At 34.8% G+C, this 19,470-nt stretch overlaps 1 protein-coding gene across 3 annotated transcripts in view; it reads right to left on the bottom strand.

Annotated features, from left to right (window-relative positions):
• Positions 1 to 6,832: 6,832 nt before the first annotated feature.
• Positions 6,833 to 19,470, bottom strand: part of EPHA3 (EPH receptor A3) — a 349,448-nt gene continuing 336,810 nt past the window's right edge. For all 3 annotated transcript variants that reach the window (XM_077118666.1, XM_077118668.1, XM_077118669.1), the window contains 2 exons: positions 16,985 to 17,140; positions 6,833 to 7,568 (listed from right to left, as the gene is read on the bottom strand). In XM_077118666.1, coding sequence (XP_076974781.1) covers positions 7,463 to 7,568; positions 16,985 to 17,140 — 262 coding nt within the window. In that variant the 3' untranslated portion in view covers positions 6,833 to 7,462. The remainder of the gene's footprint in view (positions 7,569 to 16,984; positions 17,141 to 19,470) is intronic.

The following is a 19,470-nucleotide window of genomic DNA, read 5'->3' on the forward strand; positions in this document are numbered from 1 at the left end:
AGCAGGCATGGTGACATTATTTGTACATAGTAAGAGAGTAGAAAGGAGCAGAAAAGCTTTGGCATTCACCTTGTTAAATTTTTATAGCTAAGCTCTGGTTCAAGGGGTCTACTTAAACGACTTAACTGCACTAAGAAAATAGGAGCACTGAGACCAATGAAACGAGTCCACAAAATTCTGTGAAAATGAACCGCTTCCAGAAGATATCAGCATGTTCAATGATCCAATATATGCAACTAAAACATGAACTAGTTTTTCTGACCTGAAGAAAATTTACACATTTCCACATGAGGGAAAAAATCAGGATGTAATTTTTTAATTATATTTTCAAAAATTATTTTAGAACATCAATTCAAATAAAATATTTTTGAATGCATATTATTGGCCAGGGATTGTGACAGGCAATGGGATGACAGTAGTTTACAAGGCACAGTCCCTGTTCAAGGTGCCTACCACTAAGACTATGGATAGGGCTTATAGAAAAGGCAATTTCAGTATATGTTGTTAAATGTTATGACAGCATTAAGCCCAGGGATCTATTGCTGCAATAAAAGGACAGCTCATCCAGTGCTGGGAAGAGCAGGAGACTTGAAGAATTATTAGAGATTGACTAGCTGATTCTAGACAGGGGAACAGAAAAGTCCAAGGCTCTGATGCATAAAAAAAGTGTGGCATACTCAGTGATGGACAAGTGGTTGAGTGTGTGTGGATAAATAGGAGAAACAAGAGAAAAGCAGGGTTTTATTCAACAAAGCTCTTATATGCCAATACTAATATGAATTATTCATGCTAGAAATAATACTTTGGCAGCTACAGGTTGAGATCAGCATAGGGATGTGTTTTCTTTGTTATTAGTTAAGTTTCTATATTTAAAATATGTGAACATTTATCATGAAAATCCAGATCATTGAAAATATCAGGACTGAAATCCTACAAAAAGTTTCATGTACTAAGTTTACTTTCCAGAAATATATAATTTTCAGATGGTTCCTAGGCCAGGTAAGTCCTGAAACCTGGAGAGGCCAGCCTCTCCAAGAACATCAACTCATTCTATCCCCCTATTCTACATGTCGACACCCTTTCCTTTTTTTTTTTTTAATTTTTAAAAAATGTTTTTATTGTACACAACAAACAAACATACTAACATTCTTGACATACAAACATTCTATACATGGTGTACAATCAGTGGCTGATAATATCACCACATAGTTGTGTATTCATCGCCATGATCATTTTTTTGGACATTTGCATCTCTCCAGCAAAAGACAGAAAGAAGAAAAACTCATACATACTATACCTGTCACTCCTCCCTCTCATTGACCACTAGTATTTCAATCTACTCAATTTATTTTAACCTTTGTTCACCCTATTGTTTATTTTTTATACATATTTTTTACTCATTTTTCCATACTGTAGATAAAATGAGCATCAGACACAAGGTTTTTGCAATCACACAGTCACATTGCAAAAGCTTTATAATTATACAATCATCTTCAAGAAACATGGCTACTGGAACACAGCTCTACAGTTTCAGGCACTTCCCTCTAGCCACTCTAATACACCATAAACTAAAAAAGGATATCTATATAATGAGTAAGAATAACCACCAGGATAGCTTCTCAACTCTGTTTAAAATCTCTCAGCCACTGACAATTTATCTTGTCTCATTTCTTTCTTCCCCGTTTTGGTCGAGAAGTCTTTCTTAATCCCTTGATGCATTCCAGCTCATCCCAGGGTTTCTGTTGCCAGGGATGTTTACACCCCTGGGAGTCATGTTCCATGTAGAGGGGGAAGGGCAGTGAGTTCACTTGCTGATGACAACTTTTTTCATCATTAAAAAAAAGTAGAATGGCCATAGTCCTAATATTCCTAAACATTGTGAGAAGAATCAAAGGAGAAGGAGGAGTTATAACATAGAAGTTAGAAGTTAAAAATGAGTATGACTGCTGAATCATTGTATTGATATTTCTCTTAATTTCCAATGTTTTGGAGCAGTCAGAAGGAAAAACCTGAAATTTTGGAACTGTAACCACATACCAAACTTGAAATCTGTTCTATATTTGTTAGAAGGCATTTTGAAATGTACTGCTTTGTGTGTGTGTGTGTGTGTGTGTGTGTGTGTGTGTGTGTGTGTGTATGCATGCTCTATTGAGGGGGTAACATTTCATTCTTTTTTCATGTGAGTATCATGTTATTGCAGCATCATTTGTTGAATTTTTTGTTTGCTTGTTTATTTTGGGAAGTTCTTGGACTGCAGGTGAGAATTCTACCACTGAACTACCCTTGCACCCCCTGTATTGCTTTTTTTGTATATGTTATATTTCAAAATAAAAAAACGTAAACAAATATGTCCGGAATCCACTAAGGATGCTGAACCTGAGTTGCTTTGTACCTGAGAAGTTTTCTCTGGAGGAAGAGAAGTTGCTTTATGGTCACTACACTCCCTATTTGCTTCATTTACGTATTTTCCCATGCTGTTGACGCATTTAAGTTTGATAGTCTTCCCTGGGATCCTATGGATGTTGTAAAATGAGGGACCACTTAATCAAATTTGCTCTAAAAATTTAGTCTGGCTGAATACTGAAGAATGTGTTGGAGATTCAGGACTGGAAGCAGAGGCATTAGTAGGAAATTCTTTCAGTAATCCAGCTAAGTTATGAAGGACTAACAGAGGTTGTGGTGGGAGATATATACAATGAAATATAAATATATCTATAATTATATATATATATATATATACATACAACATAGCGCAACATTAGACTGCATTTCTTATACTCTATTGCAGTTCATTTCCATTTATGTGACTGAATTCTTTCAAACAGAATTAAGAGTAGTAGTGATTTATGCCTCTTGCAAGCATGTGTCATAAAATCTATGGTTAACTATCCTCCTTAATTTTACTGGCTGGAAGGAAAGGATTCTAATGCCACATAAAACCCACAACATAAAGAGAGCCTGGACTCTGAATTACTGCAAGGAAGTCTGCCTGCCAAACACCTACGCTGCATTATTTTGTGTAAAAATATTTTATTGCTATAAACTGATAATGTTTGGGAACTTAGCCATTACAGTAGATAGCATCAACCTAAATAAGAAAAAGAGTCAGATATAAAAGTATATATACTTGCGAATATATGTATGCAGATATATCTTTGCATCTACATTTTTACCTTAATTTTCTTTTTTGAAACTTCAGAACCATTCTTCAGTACCCATTAACTTAATGAGATCTGCTAAAAAGTATAAATTTAGCAAACTCATAATGTTAAATTGACTTTTTTTTACTCCCTGCTTATACTGTTGGCATCACTATTTCCACAAACACCGAGGACTTGGGTTTACTTTGTTTCTTCTCTTTTGAAAAATCTTCATATCAAGTTCATACATTTTGTTAATTCTTTCTTCTTTCTGTGTCTTTGTATGTACTCTATTCTTCACTTTTCTTTTACCAGCATGCCATAGGAAGTGTACCACTTCATGCCTAGAATACCAAAATATAGTTCTAGCATGACAGGATATCTAACATACAATCTGTCCCCAAACCATTTTTTGCGAATTGCCATTGTCACTGTCTTAGAGCTTTTGGGGGATTAGGGAAGCGATGGTATGACAGAAAGAACCCCAAATATGAAGATTAAGGTTTGGAGTTCATCAATACTAGGTTGGCCTTGGGAAGAGAACTTGGACATACTAAGCCTTGATTTTCTCATTTATTAAAAGTGGAAAATATCTATTCACAACATTGTTAAATGGTCATTGTAAATGTTGATGGCAAAGCACTTGGCTTACAATAGCTTTAGTTTTATTGAGCTGCTGCTCACTTAGTTATATGTTTTTCTCTACAAGAGTAGGAACATGATCAATGTTCCTTATTCCTAACCACGTCCACCCCTTTGGGAATCTTGATCACTTATTTTATTTTATGTTGCTTGCTAGCTTTTGTTTTCATTTCTCTAAGTAGATTACCAGTAAGGGACCAACTTTATACACTGCATCAAGTGATTCTTGGGGTGGCATTTGTACTTGTTTGTTTGTCAGTCACATTTGCTTTAATTAGCCTGGCCATCATGCTTTTTTTCTTCTGTGTGACACAATATGCTGAATTTCTTCTAGACATATAAACCACTTCAACATGTCTAATCTCCGTAGTCCATCAATTCCCCATGACCTTACTCACCATCTCCAGGTTCACAGGACTGAGTTCTCGCCATTTTGAGTAACTCCTTCCTCTGCTTAAAGTGATTCAGATAGGGCTTGTGACCCAAAGAAGGCTGCAGGATTTCTGTTGGAACAATTGAGGGAAAGTAATTCCCAGGAATCATAATGCACACTTATATAAACTAGGGAAACATTTTCTACCTTGTGAAGAGCTGTAGCTTGCAAGTCAACTCAATTGGAACAAAAGTGAAGCAAATGGAAGAAGACAAAGAATGAGAGTCCTAGTTTTGATTTCATTATTTGAACTCCTGAATCCAACTGTACCTCATCTCTCTGCTAAGAATTCCATCCCCAGACATTTCAGTCACATGGAATACAGCATTTCATTTTTCCCTAAGCTAAAACCTTAGTATTTTGCCACTTATATACAAAAGAGAACACTCTAATTCAGCTGTGCACATTAACCATGAAGAGAATATTTACTGATTAATTTTCTAGCTTATTGATAACATGAAATTTGGATTAAAAATGTGGACAGCATACATGAATCTCTCCTCACTACTGGAGAAAAAAGAAACAGAAACACATTCTTATTGACATATCAATTTCATTATTTTGCTATTTGAAACATATTTTTAAAATGTTTAAAAAGCTTCAAAGACCACTTCTGCATTCCAATCTGTAAAAAATATTTTCATTATGTTTATTATAAAAATATAAATGTTTCCACTACAAATCATTTTACATTAGTAAGAGGCCATCTACAATTGCACAGCATTAACTAAATGAGGAATGTGAAAAATATGTAACTACATATTGACAGTGATATCACATTTATACATGGCTTAATTGGTATTCAGTATAAAGGTAATAAACAGGGTAAGCTAACAGAAATAAATACTATATGTAAATTAAATTTAAGATATAAAACAGAGAATATGGTGTATACTATTGTGAAGGAGATGTGGTTTCATGTTTATTGGAAGTCAATGCAGTTCCTGCACAAAGAGATGGCCACAAGCATTCTAGTACCTCTACTCCATAGTTAAGAATCGTATACAATCATGTTTACATATGTACAGGGCAAGAATTGTGTAAAGTAAATTCATAAGAGGTCAGGTAGAAAAATATTGATAAAATGAACAGCAACATACTGTGTATACAACATCTACTTTCAAACTGAAACCGGAGACAAAATAAAGGAATTAGATCCAACCAGTCCTCACCTTCCGTGTGTGGATGAAATGCACAGATTTTGTTTAACATGCTCAGGATAGTATCTAAGAAAGTAAACACTAATCTGGGAGGAAATGAGATTGAAACCAGATTTAGATCTCAATCTAACATTTCACAACACAAAATGTTTTATTCAAATAAATGTTTTTTCTACCTGCTTCTAGCAGGCTCAAGTGAAATTTCTGATTAATTTCATGATCCCATATATATATATTTTAAAGTTCATGCTCTTATAAATCCAACAAAGAATTCTCATAGGTTGATTTGACTTTAAGGAACATTGCCAGAATTTGAGAAACGAGCTCATATTTGAAGGAACACAACCTAAGCCTTAGTCACTAAACGCCCAAGAGATTAGCACTTGTGAATTTTGAGCTGTACCTGCAGGTGGTATTTCATTAGTGTTTCATTTTACATAAGAACATAAAGGTTGCAGCATTTTTTATCCATTCTCTTCTAATGAAATATGCACTTCCTTTATCTATGACATGATCAACATATCAGCCTTAGAAAGACTATAGATAGAGTTAAATTGTTGCTTCAGAATATATTAATAGCTACCTCTCCACCAGGTACATCTTTTCAAATATTACTGAGCATGCTCATAATTTGCTTTGCAGAATAGTTAGTCTAAATTCCTACAATGAGACATCTCTCCACTGCCTACAGATTTTGAGGCATTTGCTGGAATGCCAGCTATTTTGAAATTGACATGCTCAATAATTGCAAAGAGGTTCAATGCTTATAAGTTACGCACCAACTTATAATAGGTGCATTGCAGTGGAAGACTCTAAAAATAATAAAATCTAGTATTTATGACCAAATGTCTAATTAATTGACTATAAATCCCAAAGATGTGTGTCAGTAGTTTAGTTATCAAACAGCTCAGAAAGTTTATGCAAAAATATTAAGTGACTTTTCAAAACCATTCGACACGTAATTTTTTGACTCATGCATTAGCTTATTGGCTAGGCTGCCAATTAACGCAGCAATCTAAACCAGATTCCGATTCTTTCCAGTGTAGCTATTCTCTATTCAGGTGCTCTAACATGGCTCCTTCACCAATTAAGGGATTTAATGGTCTCCTAAATACCAGAAGAGGGCATGTATATCATCTGGTTGAGAATCCATTACATACAAGCCAATATATTGTACTAAATTAGGGGCATGCTATATATACTAAATGGGCAGACAAAAATGGATGGGAAAATTCAGACTGAGTTATTTGGTTACTGTATCGACAGGGAAAAGGTTTTGTTCTTTTTTTTATAGATACATATAAGTGGATGGTTCAAAATATTTGGAAAAAAATTCATCATTCTCTATGTCTAGTTAACCATGTTTCCTACTGCTGACAATTTGAGAGAGCATTTGGCACTTGGCTGTAACAAATCCTAACTAATTCATCAAAGCATAAATATAAAACAATTAAAAATTCAAAAGAAAATAAATATGTATTTTTTTCAAAATTAAGACTTTTTTACATGATAACACTTAAAGAAGCTAACAATTTAAAAATGTCTAGTATTTAAATCAACTACAAACTTCATTTCTATATGCTTTTAACAGATAAAAGAGAATAATACAATGATAAGGTAGTAAATATGGCCAGATAGTTTGAGGTATAAATTCCTCTATTTTGCTTGCTTTTAAAGAAACAAAATACCTGTTACCGATTTCTTCTATGTATAAAAATATTGCAAGTCTTTTATACTGTGGCTATTAATAAACAAGCCACCATGTCCACTTTTTTCACTTCTTTAGCTTTTATATAGTCAGTTCATGATCAATGGCTCTATGCTAGTTCTTCGCCATTTTGCGCTGAAGACTTTTAATTCAATCCATCAACTAATATAAGATGAGCAATTATAAAACAAAATACCCCACCCACCCATCCACTAAATGATAGGGGAAAATAGTTTTCAATTCCATTTTAAGGCATTTGTACTCATATTTGAGTGTCTTATTGGGCTTGGAATTTCCACCAGAATCTCCAGAATTATCATCTATCTCCAAAGTGATGCTGCATCCTTCTTAGCCACCATTTTCTTCCAGAAATAACAGGTTATACTGGAACTGGACCATTCTTTGATTGTGTTTCTAGTACTTTAATGCTACTGATGATCTTCTTTTGTGGCCCAACCACAGTGACGCCGACCTTTTTCATGTCACTGAAAAAGGGAGAAAATATCTGGTGAGAATCATGATTTCTTGGAAAGTACATAAGCAGGAGATATTCAACTAGCAAAAGAGCATGTTCATATACCCAATGCTTTGGATCTAATTTTCTCATTTTGCCTCATCCATGCATTATATCCTATTTCACTTCTATCATTGAGGAACAATATAGAGGGTCATTATTTGTGGGGCTTTATACCTTTCCATTGAATATGTTTTGACTAACAGGATATGTTGGAAGTGACGCTATCAGTTTCTACACTCAAGTCTTAAGAAACTGCCAGTTCTCACTTATCTCTTAAAACACCATCTCTAGGACCCCAGAGCTGTCATACAAGACCCCTCAGACCACACTGCTGGAGAGGCCATGTGTGAGCACTTTGGTTAACAATCTCAAATGAGCCAAGATGTCAAGCCAACTGTGCCAAGGCCAAACATATGAATGATGCCATCTTGGCCCTTCCAGCCCACCCCCAACCATCTGTCTGCTGAATGCTGGTCCACATCAGCACCAGAACAGAAGAATCACCAGCCTAAGCTCTGCCCAAATTCATAACCTTTAACATTGTTTTATCTAATAAAATTGTTGTTTTATTGTCTATGTTTGGGGGCAGTTTGTTGTGTAGCCATAGATAAATGAAACAATCTGTTTAAAACATAAAGTTGAGTGCTTTCCTCTCAAATAGAAAAAATGGGAAGTATATATCACTATTCGTCAATGATATTAAATTTAAAAATAGTTTAAACTCAGAAAAAAATCATTAGCATAAATATTTTAAGACCATAGGAATTTCATTTTGGAAAAAAAATTAGATCAGCGTGTGAAAATCATTAGCTATCCATGTTTCAAGTAATAAGGCATATATCCACCTCATTCAGATCTTTGCTCAAATGTCACCCTCTCCTGAGACCTTCGTTGGCTCTCCTACTTATCATTTAAAACCTCCACTGTAGTCATACCTGTGCTTCCAATCCCCCTTTTGTATTTCACTTTCCTCTGAAGGATTTATCGCCAAGAGGTATATTGCCTATCTTTCTGATTAATCATCCTTATTCTCTGTTTTGTATAACTAGAAAGTGAAATGCAGGTGAACAGGGATTCTTGTCTGTTTTGTACTCTGTTAGCAAAAGCATCCTGAACAATGCTAGAGAAGTTGATCGGGGAGAAAAATTACCATTTGGTGTGAAAGCTAGGAAAATTGAGAAAGAAAAGCAGTGAATGCACATATACACACATACAGATACACAAGTTCACACACATACTAACACAAATGGCTCCTTCGTACTGACCATAGAAAAAGCAATGAAAAATTAGGAGTTTCAATGACTTGGAAATAAATAACTGATTCCTTAACAAGTGAATTCCCAAGCACTATAGTTGTGCAAGCAGATAATAAGTAACAATCCGAGAAGCAATTAACATGTTATCGAAGCACTGTTATGGATTGAATCATGTCCTCCTAAACATGTTCAAGTCCTAACCCACCCTCCACCACCACTCAAACACCCCTTTCTGTGAATGTGAACCCATTTGTAAATAGGATCTTTGAAGATGTTATTAGTTAAGTTGAGAAAAAATTGAATCAGGGCAGGACTTAATTCAGCAGCACTGAAGTCCTTATAAGTAGAGGAAATTTGGACACAGAGGAGGAGACAGATGTAGTCGGATGCGATGGAAGTAGACATTGAGTTCTGAATTGCTGGCGAGCCATCCCCAAATGTTACAGAATTCACTGAAAGTATGATTCTGCAGATACCTCAATTCTGGACATCTAGCCTGCAAAACTATGAGATGATCAAGTCTTTCTGATTAAGCCAACCAGTCTGTAGCAAATTAAGACAAACATCAAGTACATAAAATCAATCAAGACTGTGAAGCTGCACTATTACCTGAAGGTCCTGAGGACTACCAAGTTCCCTTCCTGCCACCATTCAAGGTGCCGATAACTTCTCTCTGGATAATGTGTATCTTGCCTGAGGTCCTCTCTAGTTGCCTTCAACAGGAAGGGAAGTGGGGACGCATGGTAACATCAGGTTTGCCACAATTACTGTGGGCAATGAGAGCCTCTACTTAAAGGAGAATATGATATTTATGTTGATCCCTTTCTCTGCTTTTGGAATGTGTGGTCCATGAGAATTTGAATCTGTAAGTACTAAGGATCTATTTTAAATGAAGAACAAACATCTCCCTACTCACTTCCATGCCATAACATAGTCAGGGCATGAGTCTGAAGGCAGAGAACAAGACAGTTACGAATATGTGTACAAATAAATAGATCACACTGTTTTTCTTTTTTATCATTCTTCCAATCCTGTATCATACTTTTTTACACCTTCCTGAATTTCTTTCTGTCTCTTTCTTTTTCCCTTCTTTATAAGCTTAACCAATAAAAGGATAGCCATGGAAACCAGAGAAAACATTGCAAAACAGTATGTGAATTTCCTAAACTTCTTGAGAAATTTAAGCACAGGGACAAAGTAATACATAGTGATGCTTGGTCCTGGTCTCCCCTTCTGAATCAAAGCACCCATCCCTCTGCTGCTGGAAAAATCAGATGCCAAGATCTTACAAACTAATTTGCAAGGGCCATCCTAAATCCAGACTCCTGTCCCAACAGAAAGGGCTGAGGCCTCCCCTCTGCCCATTCCCTCCCTCATCAGCTCTTTACAGATGCATTTCCTGAGCACACTCCCCAATAAACGTTCTGTATAAATTGGTTCAGATTCTGTTTCTAGGAACCCGGTGTAAACATGCATATATATATACATTTAAATTTTATATTTAATGAAAAAGAATATATTGAAATTTTGAGAAAAGAATAAAAAGAAGAAATTATCTCTTTATATTATCCCTTGGCTTGGTTTTGTGTGCTGTCTACCTTCTCTAACCTGGCCACAATGTCTCATGCCCATCACCCTGCCATGTCTAAAATAGTTCTAAATCCACAATTGCTGCACTCTCAATAATACTAGCTATGTGCTCACATTGTTTTGACTATCCAATTCACAATAGTGCAGTTAAAGTTCAAGGCTAAAGAATAACTCATGCTTGTGACCAGAGGCTAATGTGCCATCTACTACTTTAAAGGCAAAGAAATAGGCAATGACACTTTGAAAATGTCATCCAAGGGTGCAGGATGAAGACACAGTAGCAATCAATTCACCTAATATTTGTTGCACACACTTTTGAATTTCAAGTTCCTGCTGTCACTCTTCCCTTTTCCCTTTTACTCTTCTTTACTCCACATAAAGCATATGTAAGTAAAAGCCCTAAATTAACTAAAATAAATTATTTTTTTGAGGGTGTGGAGTTGAACTGACATTTTTTCCATGACTGGATAGTCTGGAGAGAAAAACATTTTCTAGGGTACATATTTACTGGAGACTCTAGAGTTTTTGGTCAATCAAATCATTTTCTGAATTGAGTCTCACTGTTGAAAGGTAACTATAGATCGAAAGGAATCACGTTAAAATAATAAACTCAAGATAGCAAGAGGAATGGCAAAATATCTAGTTAAATATTTTATAACAGTTAACATGTAAATGTTTTCATATTATTTATGCAAATTATTAGCATAGTAACTATTTTAAAGAAATTCTCTTATTATTAGAGAAGTTGTAGGTTTAGGGAACAATTATACATAAAATACAGAATTTAATGCATGACACCCAACATTAACAATTTCCTTGATCGGTATATTTGCTACAATTGATGAAAGCATACTTTTATAATGGTACTATTAACTATAGCCCATGGTTTAACTTAGGGCTCACTGTTTGTGTAGTGCAGTTCCTGGATTATTTTTTTAAGTTTTTATACTATTACTATATATATATATGCAACTTAACATTCCTCCCTTTAATCACATTTATATATTTATTTCAGTGCTGTTAATTACATTCACAATGTATGTTACCATCACCATCATTACCATTATCAAAATTTTTCATCATCCAAAATAGAAACTCTGTACATTTCTCTACTCCTAGCCCAACCTCTGGAAATCTATATATTAGATACCGATTCTATGAGTTTGTTTATCCTAATTATTTCACATTGGTGAGATCTTAATATTTGTCCTCTTGTGTCTAGATTATTCCATTCAATACGATGTCCTCAAAGTTCATCCAAGTTGTCACATATATCAGAATGTTATTTCTTTTAATGGTTGAATAGTATCCCATTGTATGTTTCTATCACTCTGTTTATCTATTCCTCAGTGATGGACCCTTGGGTTGCTTCCATCTTTAGGCAAATGTGAATGATGCTGTTTTAAATATCAGTGTGCAAATATCTGTTAAAGTCCCTGTTTTCAATTTCTCTGGGTAAATTCTGAGAAGTGGGATTGCCAGATCATGTGGTAATTCTATACTTAACTTTCTGAGGAACTGCCAAACTGACTTCCACAACTGCTGTACTCTTTTACATTTCCAACAGCAATAAATTCCTATTTCTCCACATCCTCTCCAACACTTGCAATGTTCTATTTTTTTAATAATAGCCATTCTAGTGGGTGTAAAATTGTATTTCATTGTGGGTTGACTTGTATTTCCCTGATAACTAACGATGTTGAGCATCTTTTTACATGCTTTTTAGTCTGTATATCTTCTTTGGAAAAATGTCTATTCACGTCTTTTGCCCATTTTCTAATTAAGTACTTTATCTTTATGTTGTTAGTTGTTGTATTTCTTTATATATTTTGTATATTAAACCCTTATTGAATATGTGATTTCAAAATATTTTCTACCATTCTATAGGATGTTGCTTTACATTCATAATAAATTTCTTTGAGCCACAAGTGTTTTCAATTTTGATGAGATTCCATTTATCCATGTTCTATTTTGTTGTTTGTGCTTTGGGTGTAAAGTCCAAGAAACCGTTGTCTACACAAGGTCCAAAGAAGCATCCCTACATTTTCTGCTAGAAGATTTATAGTTCTGACTCTCATACTTAGCTATATAATCATTTTGAGTTAATTTTGTACATGGTGTGATATAGGGATCTTACTTCATTTTTTCAAAAACAGAAATCCAGTTTTTCCAGCACCATTTTTTAAATAAATTGTTTCCCAATTGAGGTTATGCAACATTCTTTTCACAAATCAGTTGGCCATAATAGTGTGGGTTGTTTTAACAAAACTCAATATTACGTTGTTTATAGTATACAGTTTTTCAGAGTATCTTCATATACTCCATTTTTTATTTCAGTGGGTTTGGTAGTAATGTTCCCCTTCCATTTCTGGTTTTAGTCATTTGTGTACTTTTTCTTTTTACCATGTTCATCTTTCTAAATGTTTGTCAATTTTATTGATCTTTTTTAAAGAACCAACTTTTGGGTTTGTAGATATTCTCTCTCTCTCTCTCTCTCTCTCTCTGTGTCTCTCTCGTATTCTAGTATTCTCTATTTCATTTATCTTCACATTCCTTCTTTCTAATTGCTTAGGGTTTAGTTTGCTCTTCTTTTTCTAGTTCTTCCAGTTTTGAGGTTAAGTGTCTGAAAGAAATGATAAAGTCCCTCTATCACTGCTTGTAGGGCAAGTCTCTTATTTATATAAGAATGTCTCAATCTCTCCCTCATTTCTGAAAGAAAGACTCGGCAGATATAAAAGAGGAATGGGAAAGAGGAATAATAGCATATATATACAATGGACTACTGAGTGGCCACAAGAAGGAATGAAGTTGGGAGGCATGAACTAGGAGAATGAACCTTAAGAGCTGTATGTTGAATGAACTGTCAGGAAAAAAGACAAATATTATCATGCATCAATAATATGGACTAATTAATATAAAATAAAATATAAAAAATTCAGTAAACTAAAGTCTAGAGCATGGGTTAATATTTAAAGGGTCCTAGATTGTAAGCTTTTACAGCAATTACATATATTCATGAGGTATAACTGTTAATTCTAAATTCTGAGTTATTGAGTTGTTTGTATTTAACATAGCTTTTCTCAGATACTTTGGGTACTTATGTGACACCAGAGACTCAGAGCTAGAGCTCTGAAGCTAAGAAAGTGAGTAGTACTCCATACAAGAACTGTTTAAAAAGTTGAAAAAGGGATTAGAATTGAACTAGAGATATGAATGAAGTCGATACGGATAAGATAAGGAATGCTGGATGACTGGGAAAAGGATGACATTGTCCATATTTTAAAACCTCAGCTTCTGGGTGAGACTAAATGGTAAGATGTTTATTTGGTGGAAAATTTAAATTTGGGGTAGTGCATTTCTTAATTTAAGTTTTATGGTCAATTTAGTTGAGCAGCATAAGTGCATAGAATCTTGAATAAGGAGTGAGAAATTAATATTTGCTATACACATTACCCCTCCCTCTCATTGACCATTAGTGTTTCCATCTGCCCAATTTATTTTAGCCTTTTCCCCCTTATTTATTTATTTGTTATATTTGTTTATATCTGTATGTTTTACTCATCTGTCCATACCCTGGACATAAGGAGCATCGGACACAAGGTTCTCATAATCATACAGTCACATTCTAAATGTTTATACAATCACCTTCAAGAGTCTAGGTTACTGAAACATAGCTCACCAGTTTCAGGTATTCCCCTCTAGCCACTCCAATACACCATAAACTAAAAAAGGATATCTATATAATGCATACAAATAACCTCCAGATAACCTCCAGACTATGAAATTTCTTAGCCACTGAAACTTTATTTTTTCTCATTTCTCTCCTCTCCCTTTTGGTCATAAAGGCTTTCTCAATCTCTTGCTGCCAGGTCCTGGCTTATCCCAGGTTTTCTGTCCCATGATGCCAGGGAGATTTAAATCCCTAGGAGTCATATCCCACACAGCAGGAAAGGCAGTGAGTTTACATGCTGAGTTGGCTTAGAGAGATAGACCACATCTGAGCAACAAAAGAGATTCTCTGGGGATGACTCAGGCCTAATTTTAAGTATCCTATCCTTTGTGGGAATAAGTTTCATAAGGACAAACCCCAAGATTTGGGGCTCAGCCTATTGATTTGGCTGTCCTCACTGCTTGCGAGAATATCAGAAATTCTCCAAATAGGAAAGTTGAACCCCTCTACCTTCTACATTCCTCCAAAGGTACCCAACAAATGCTTCTTTATTCACTGCCCAAATTGCTCTGGGGGCGTCACACTAACCTGGACAAACCAACAAAATCTTCTACTACTCTAGAATTTCAAAACAGTTGACTCAGACCATTCCTGCCTATGTAAGAATTGTTCTTGTGGAGGGACTAATACCTGGGGCTTCCCACCCCACCATCTTCCACTAAATTCTCATTTTTATTATATGAGAATTTAATATATATATATCAGAACTATGAATACAACACTGCAGAGAATCTAGAAAAAAGCACTTTCAAGGAGATTTAGATCAATTGATGTGAATCTTATATTGTCCCTGAATGAACGAGAAAAGACAGAAGAAACTGCAGGGAGGATGTGAAATACAGATATCAGAATCATCTGGTTCCATGCAAACAGCAAACCTGAAAAAGGCAAGTCTTTCTGGAGAAGTCAGCTTGCATGTTGAATACCTATTCAGAGATTGTCTAAATAATAATAATAATTGAAAATTGTCTAAGCATCCTCAAAGACTCCAGCACTACTTTGTTTACCCAAGTACATTGCTAACTTAGAAATATAACAAATCCTGTCCTTTTGCCTTTTTCAGCAAATAGCTATTTCACTGCATTTGCAACTTATAATGGCTGACTATATTTAAATTGTGAGCTAGCAGTTAATCTTATTAAGAGTGTTCTGCCTCATCCACTTCAATATTGCTTTTCATTATCTAAAAGCTCTGTAAGTTGATATTATATTGAGAATAAACATTTGTATAAATTTGCTTTTGTAAATCTGGTAATGGTGCAGAACTACTCAACTTTGTATTTGCTGTTTGCTATGCTTCTGTGCTTTAAAGCAGGTGTCTTGTGTATCATGGCTCTGTTTATATTACTAAAATTAGACTTTATAAAAATATTTAAATGCATGAATATATCCTGATCTCCGATTCAAATAACTGCCACAGAAACTCAAAATATATAATATGTTGGGTCAGAAATCTATTCAATAAATACTATATTGCACTTAAAACAGGAATATCAACATATGCTTAATAGATGAGGGTGAGTTTATTTTCAAAAAACAAGTTCTACTCTCCAATAGTAAAATATCTCTCTTATACATCCTTTTGTGGCTTTATATGTTTATGCTTGAAATGCTATACCAACAACTATAAACTTATCTATTTGTTGGGCCCTTCATTTCTAATAATGACACTTGTACACAGTGACTGTGCTTAAATGACTGACAGGATGACAATGAAAGTCTAAGACAATATTTGAATATTAAAATACTAACTGAAAGGGATAAAACTTAAAGGAACTTGAGCAGATGAAATGGTTTGTCTAATGTAACAGAGATCTCAGATGGAAAGATTCTGACACAAAGATGAACACAGTTTCCAAGCAAACCATGTAATCTACAATATTCTGGACCAATATGGCATATTTGCTCAGGTAAACGCTTCTTCAGGAAAGTACTCCATCCAGTCCTCAGGAAAGTATGCCTTCTAAGCTTTCATTTTCTAGTTCTCAAATACATACCCCTGTGAAGGAGGACCAATTTTATGCCCCTAATTCACTGTGTTCATTTGGTTCCTTATAAATCCCCTTTCATTAAGATTCAGGGTTTCTCATATGAAAGGATTCCTGTTTCCAAAATATTCCTAAGCTATACAGCATATTACACTCGACTATTATTGGATTTAGACTATAAACTCATAAATTAATACTAACCTTCTAATACCTCTTCTGTCTTTTCACTCCAACTATAATCTCTTTGAGGAAAACAAAAGTTCAAGTCTTCAAACTACTTATAACTTCATTTTCTAGTAGGGTATCCATCACAGAGTAGACACTCAATAGTAGATGATAAAATTTTTATTTAGTACCTACAAAAACTAGTGTAGCAATGACATGTGTCCCTTCATGTCAGATTATCCATTCAGTTCCCAAATTTCCATATATGTAGAAGATAACCTTTGGTAAAAATAATGGAAAATCATTCGTTTTATAATATGTATAATATATACTAATATAAGAAACATAAAAATCTTACTATGTCTGCTTATGTTTTAAATTAAGGTCTTGGGTCGCTGGGTGTAGTTATGTAAAAGTGTGTAACTGCCAGTCTATCATAAGGATAACATGGGATCCATGCACACACCTAGTGTGAGGACGAAGGAGGAAGACACATCCAGACATATGAATACAGAAATGTGGTTTAGAAAGAAAGCCAGTGTCCAGCCTGGTGGCTAAAGAAGACACGAAGTACCTCAGGGGAACAACTAAAATATATGGTGTGCCCTAGAAAATTCAGAATTACTTATTCTTCTTCACAAAAGCTTTCTCTTACTCTGTGGAAATCTTGGCTATGGTGTCACAAGAGCTGTACTCCACGCCTGTGAAGATGTCCTTGCACTGTGCGGTCCGGACACCGTTAAGCCAGTCCCCTGCTGTGCGGAAGGTAGTGATGTCAACATTGCTTTGGTCCAGAAGAAGGTTTGACGGCCTGAAGAAAAGAATACACCAAAGAGAGAGAGAAAGAGATCATGAGTCAGTAGAGTTGCTGTATGTCCAAATTTGACACCAACTTCAGCAGGAACTTCCAGACTTCATGTAGAGTTCTGTTCATTTGTGGAATTTATCTGCCACGAAGGTTTCATCTGTCCTTGGTGACAGCTTGGAAGAATACTGTGCAATCATCTCCTCTACATGTTCCATTCCTCTACCCAAAATTGCTTTGTGAATCATTGAAATTTTGCCAGAGAAAGGCATAAATATATCCATACTTCTGCAATTATCATTTAATTTGTTCAGCTATTACCAAAGACACAACTTAGGTAAACAGTTTTAGTAAACAAAACACAACGAATACTTTCCTATCTGCTTTGTTGTAGGATTCAACTTGCAATACTAAAACTAGCTTACTATATATTTAGTTGTAGATATTGTACAGGTTGCTGTCTGAATGATGGTTTAAACAATCTAGGTTTTATTAATAGCAAGACATAAAGTCGGCATAGATTTAAAGAATGTCAAGTATCATTAAGAATAAAACAAAAAAAGGAATACAAGTATGTAGATGAGTAACAATAGATGAATTTCTTGCATATTTGACAAAAGCAAATGGAGTCCATGCTATACATATATTTACACACACACATACACTAATATATATAATATTGCATGATTTATATTGCACAACTCAATCAGCATAAAAGCAGGACTTCTAGCATTATTTTATAAACCTACTGTCCTAAGCACAAATCTCAGACCACCTACAGGATCTGGTGAGTCAAAGGAACAGAAGGGACATAAAGAACTGGAGGAAACCTCCTTCGCTTCCCCGAGGAACCAGAAGCAGTAGCGTGTTGATGACGTGCCTTTGGGGTTTTTCTTTAGATCTCAGTGACCTCTTTAATTGCCCTTTTACTTATAACACTGGGACCTGTCATTGTGAGGATCATTGATTTTCCTCTCTCTTTTTTATTCTCTCTTCTCTCTTAAGAAAGAGAGCTTTAGCACAAAGTGACTGTGGAGGCCCTTGTTTTCAGGTGAATAATAATAATAACAATAATAATAACAGCAATAATGGTATCAAACATTTATGAGTTCTAATAAGTGCCAGGCACTATGCTAAGCATTCTACACAGATATTACTTTAATCATCATACCGTTAGCTGGGAATAGATGCTGTCTCCTTAAATAAGATGTGGAAGCTGAAACTAAAAAAGCTTAAATTACAAATCTAAGTTTCCTCAAGCAAAAGCAGCAGAGCTGAAAGCCAGACTCAAGTTATTTTGTACCACTCGACCACTATGCTGTGTCTTTTAGTGAAACGGTTCATACTGCATTTCTCCTGTTTTCTCTTAGGCTATTTATGAATCATGATGTGGCTTCTTTGATTTTTATCTGTTGCCTATTCATTATTCTGACATAAGGTAATATACCTAGCAAAATGGTATTGGTTTTGAAACTTTAAACATAAAACAGCAATAAATTCCAGTGTTTTAAAAATGATGGGGATGCAATGATCTTATTAATTTCTTTTTGAATAACTAGTACTTAGTCATATGTAATATTATATACACCCTGTAAAGCAGATATTATCATTGGCCTCCTTTGAATAGTCAATTAACTTTTCGAGGCGCCTGTCTGCACCTAAATGGATGGGCAATTCTGCTTTCCATGGTTTCTGTCTTCACTGTTGCAGTGAAATACACTATTAAAACTGTATGTATCGACCGTGGCTCAGTGGCAGAGTTCTTGCCTGCCATGCTGGAGACACAAGTTTGATTTTGGGTGCCTACCCATGCAAAAAAATAAAAAAGTTAAAGGGAAAACTGTATGTATCAAAGTCTTATTTTGATGAAGGTACAGTTGGGTTTTTACCTCTTCATATTGTTTAGAATGTTTCGTGTTTTGTGATATTGCAGTTGCTGAAATTTTTCAGAATTATTATTTTAAAAATCCCTCATATTAAGTATTTTTAAAATAGAATTTCATATTTTATCTACATAAGATGAGTGATTTGCCTAAATAAATACCATCACATGAAATGCTTAAATTCAATATTCAGAATTTATTGTCTGACGATATCAAAACACATAAAGAATACATTGAAATACCTTTATTCTTATTTTGGAAATTGTTTTGGGTCTATTAAGTACTAGTATCAATGATATCTTTAGATAGCATGAAATAGCAAAGTGAACTATTCAGAATAAATGAAACATATATTGAATACAAATAGCATTCACTGATTATTATCTAGGATATTTTCTAAATGAAGTCTCTCTGTGAAGCATATCCATAAATATGCCAACCCTACACTCACTT

The sequence above is a fragment of the Tamandua tetradactyla genome, chromosome 10 (assembly GCF_023851605.1).
Source record: "Tamandua tetradactyla isolate mTamTet1 chromosome 10, mTamTet1.pri, whole genome shotgun sequence".
Lineage (NCBI taxonomy): Eukaryota > Metazoa > Chordata > Mammalia > Pilosa > Myrmecophagidae > Tamandua > Tamandua tetradactyla.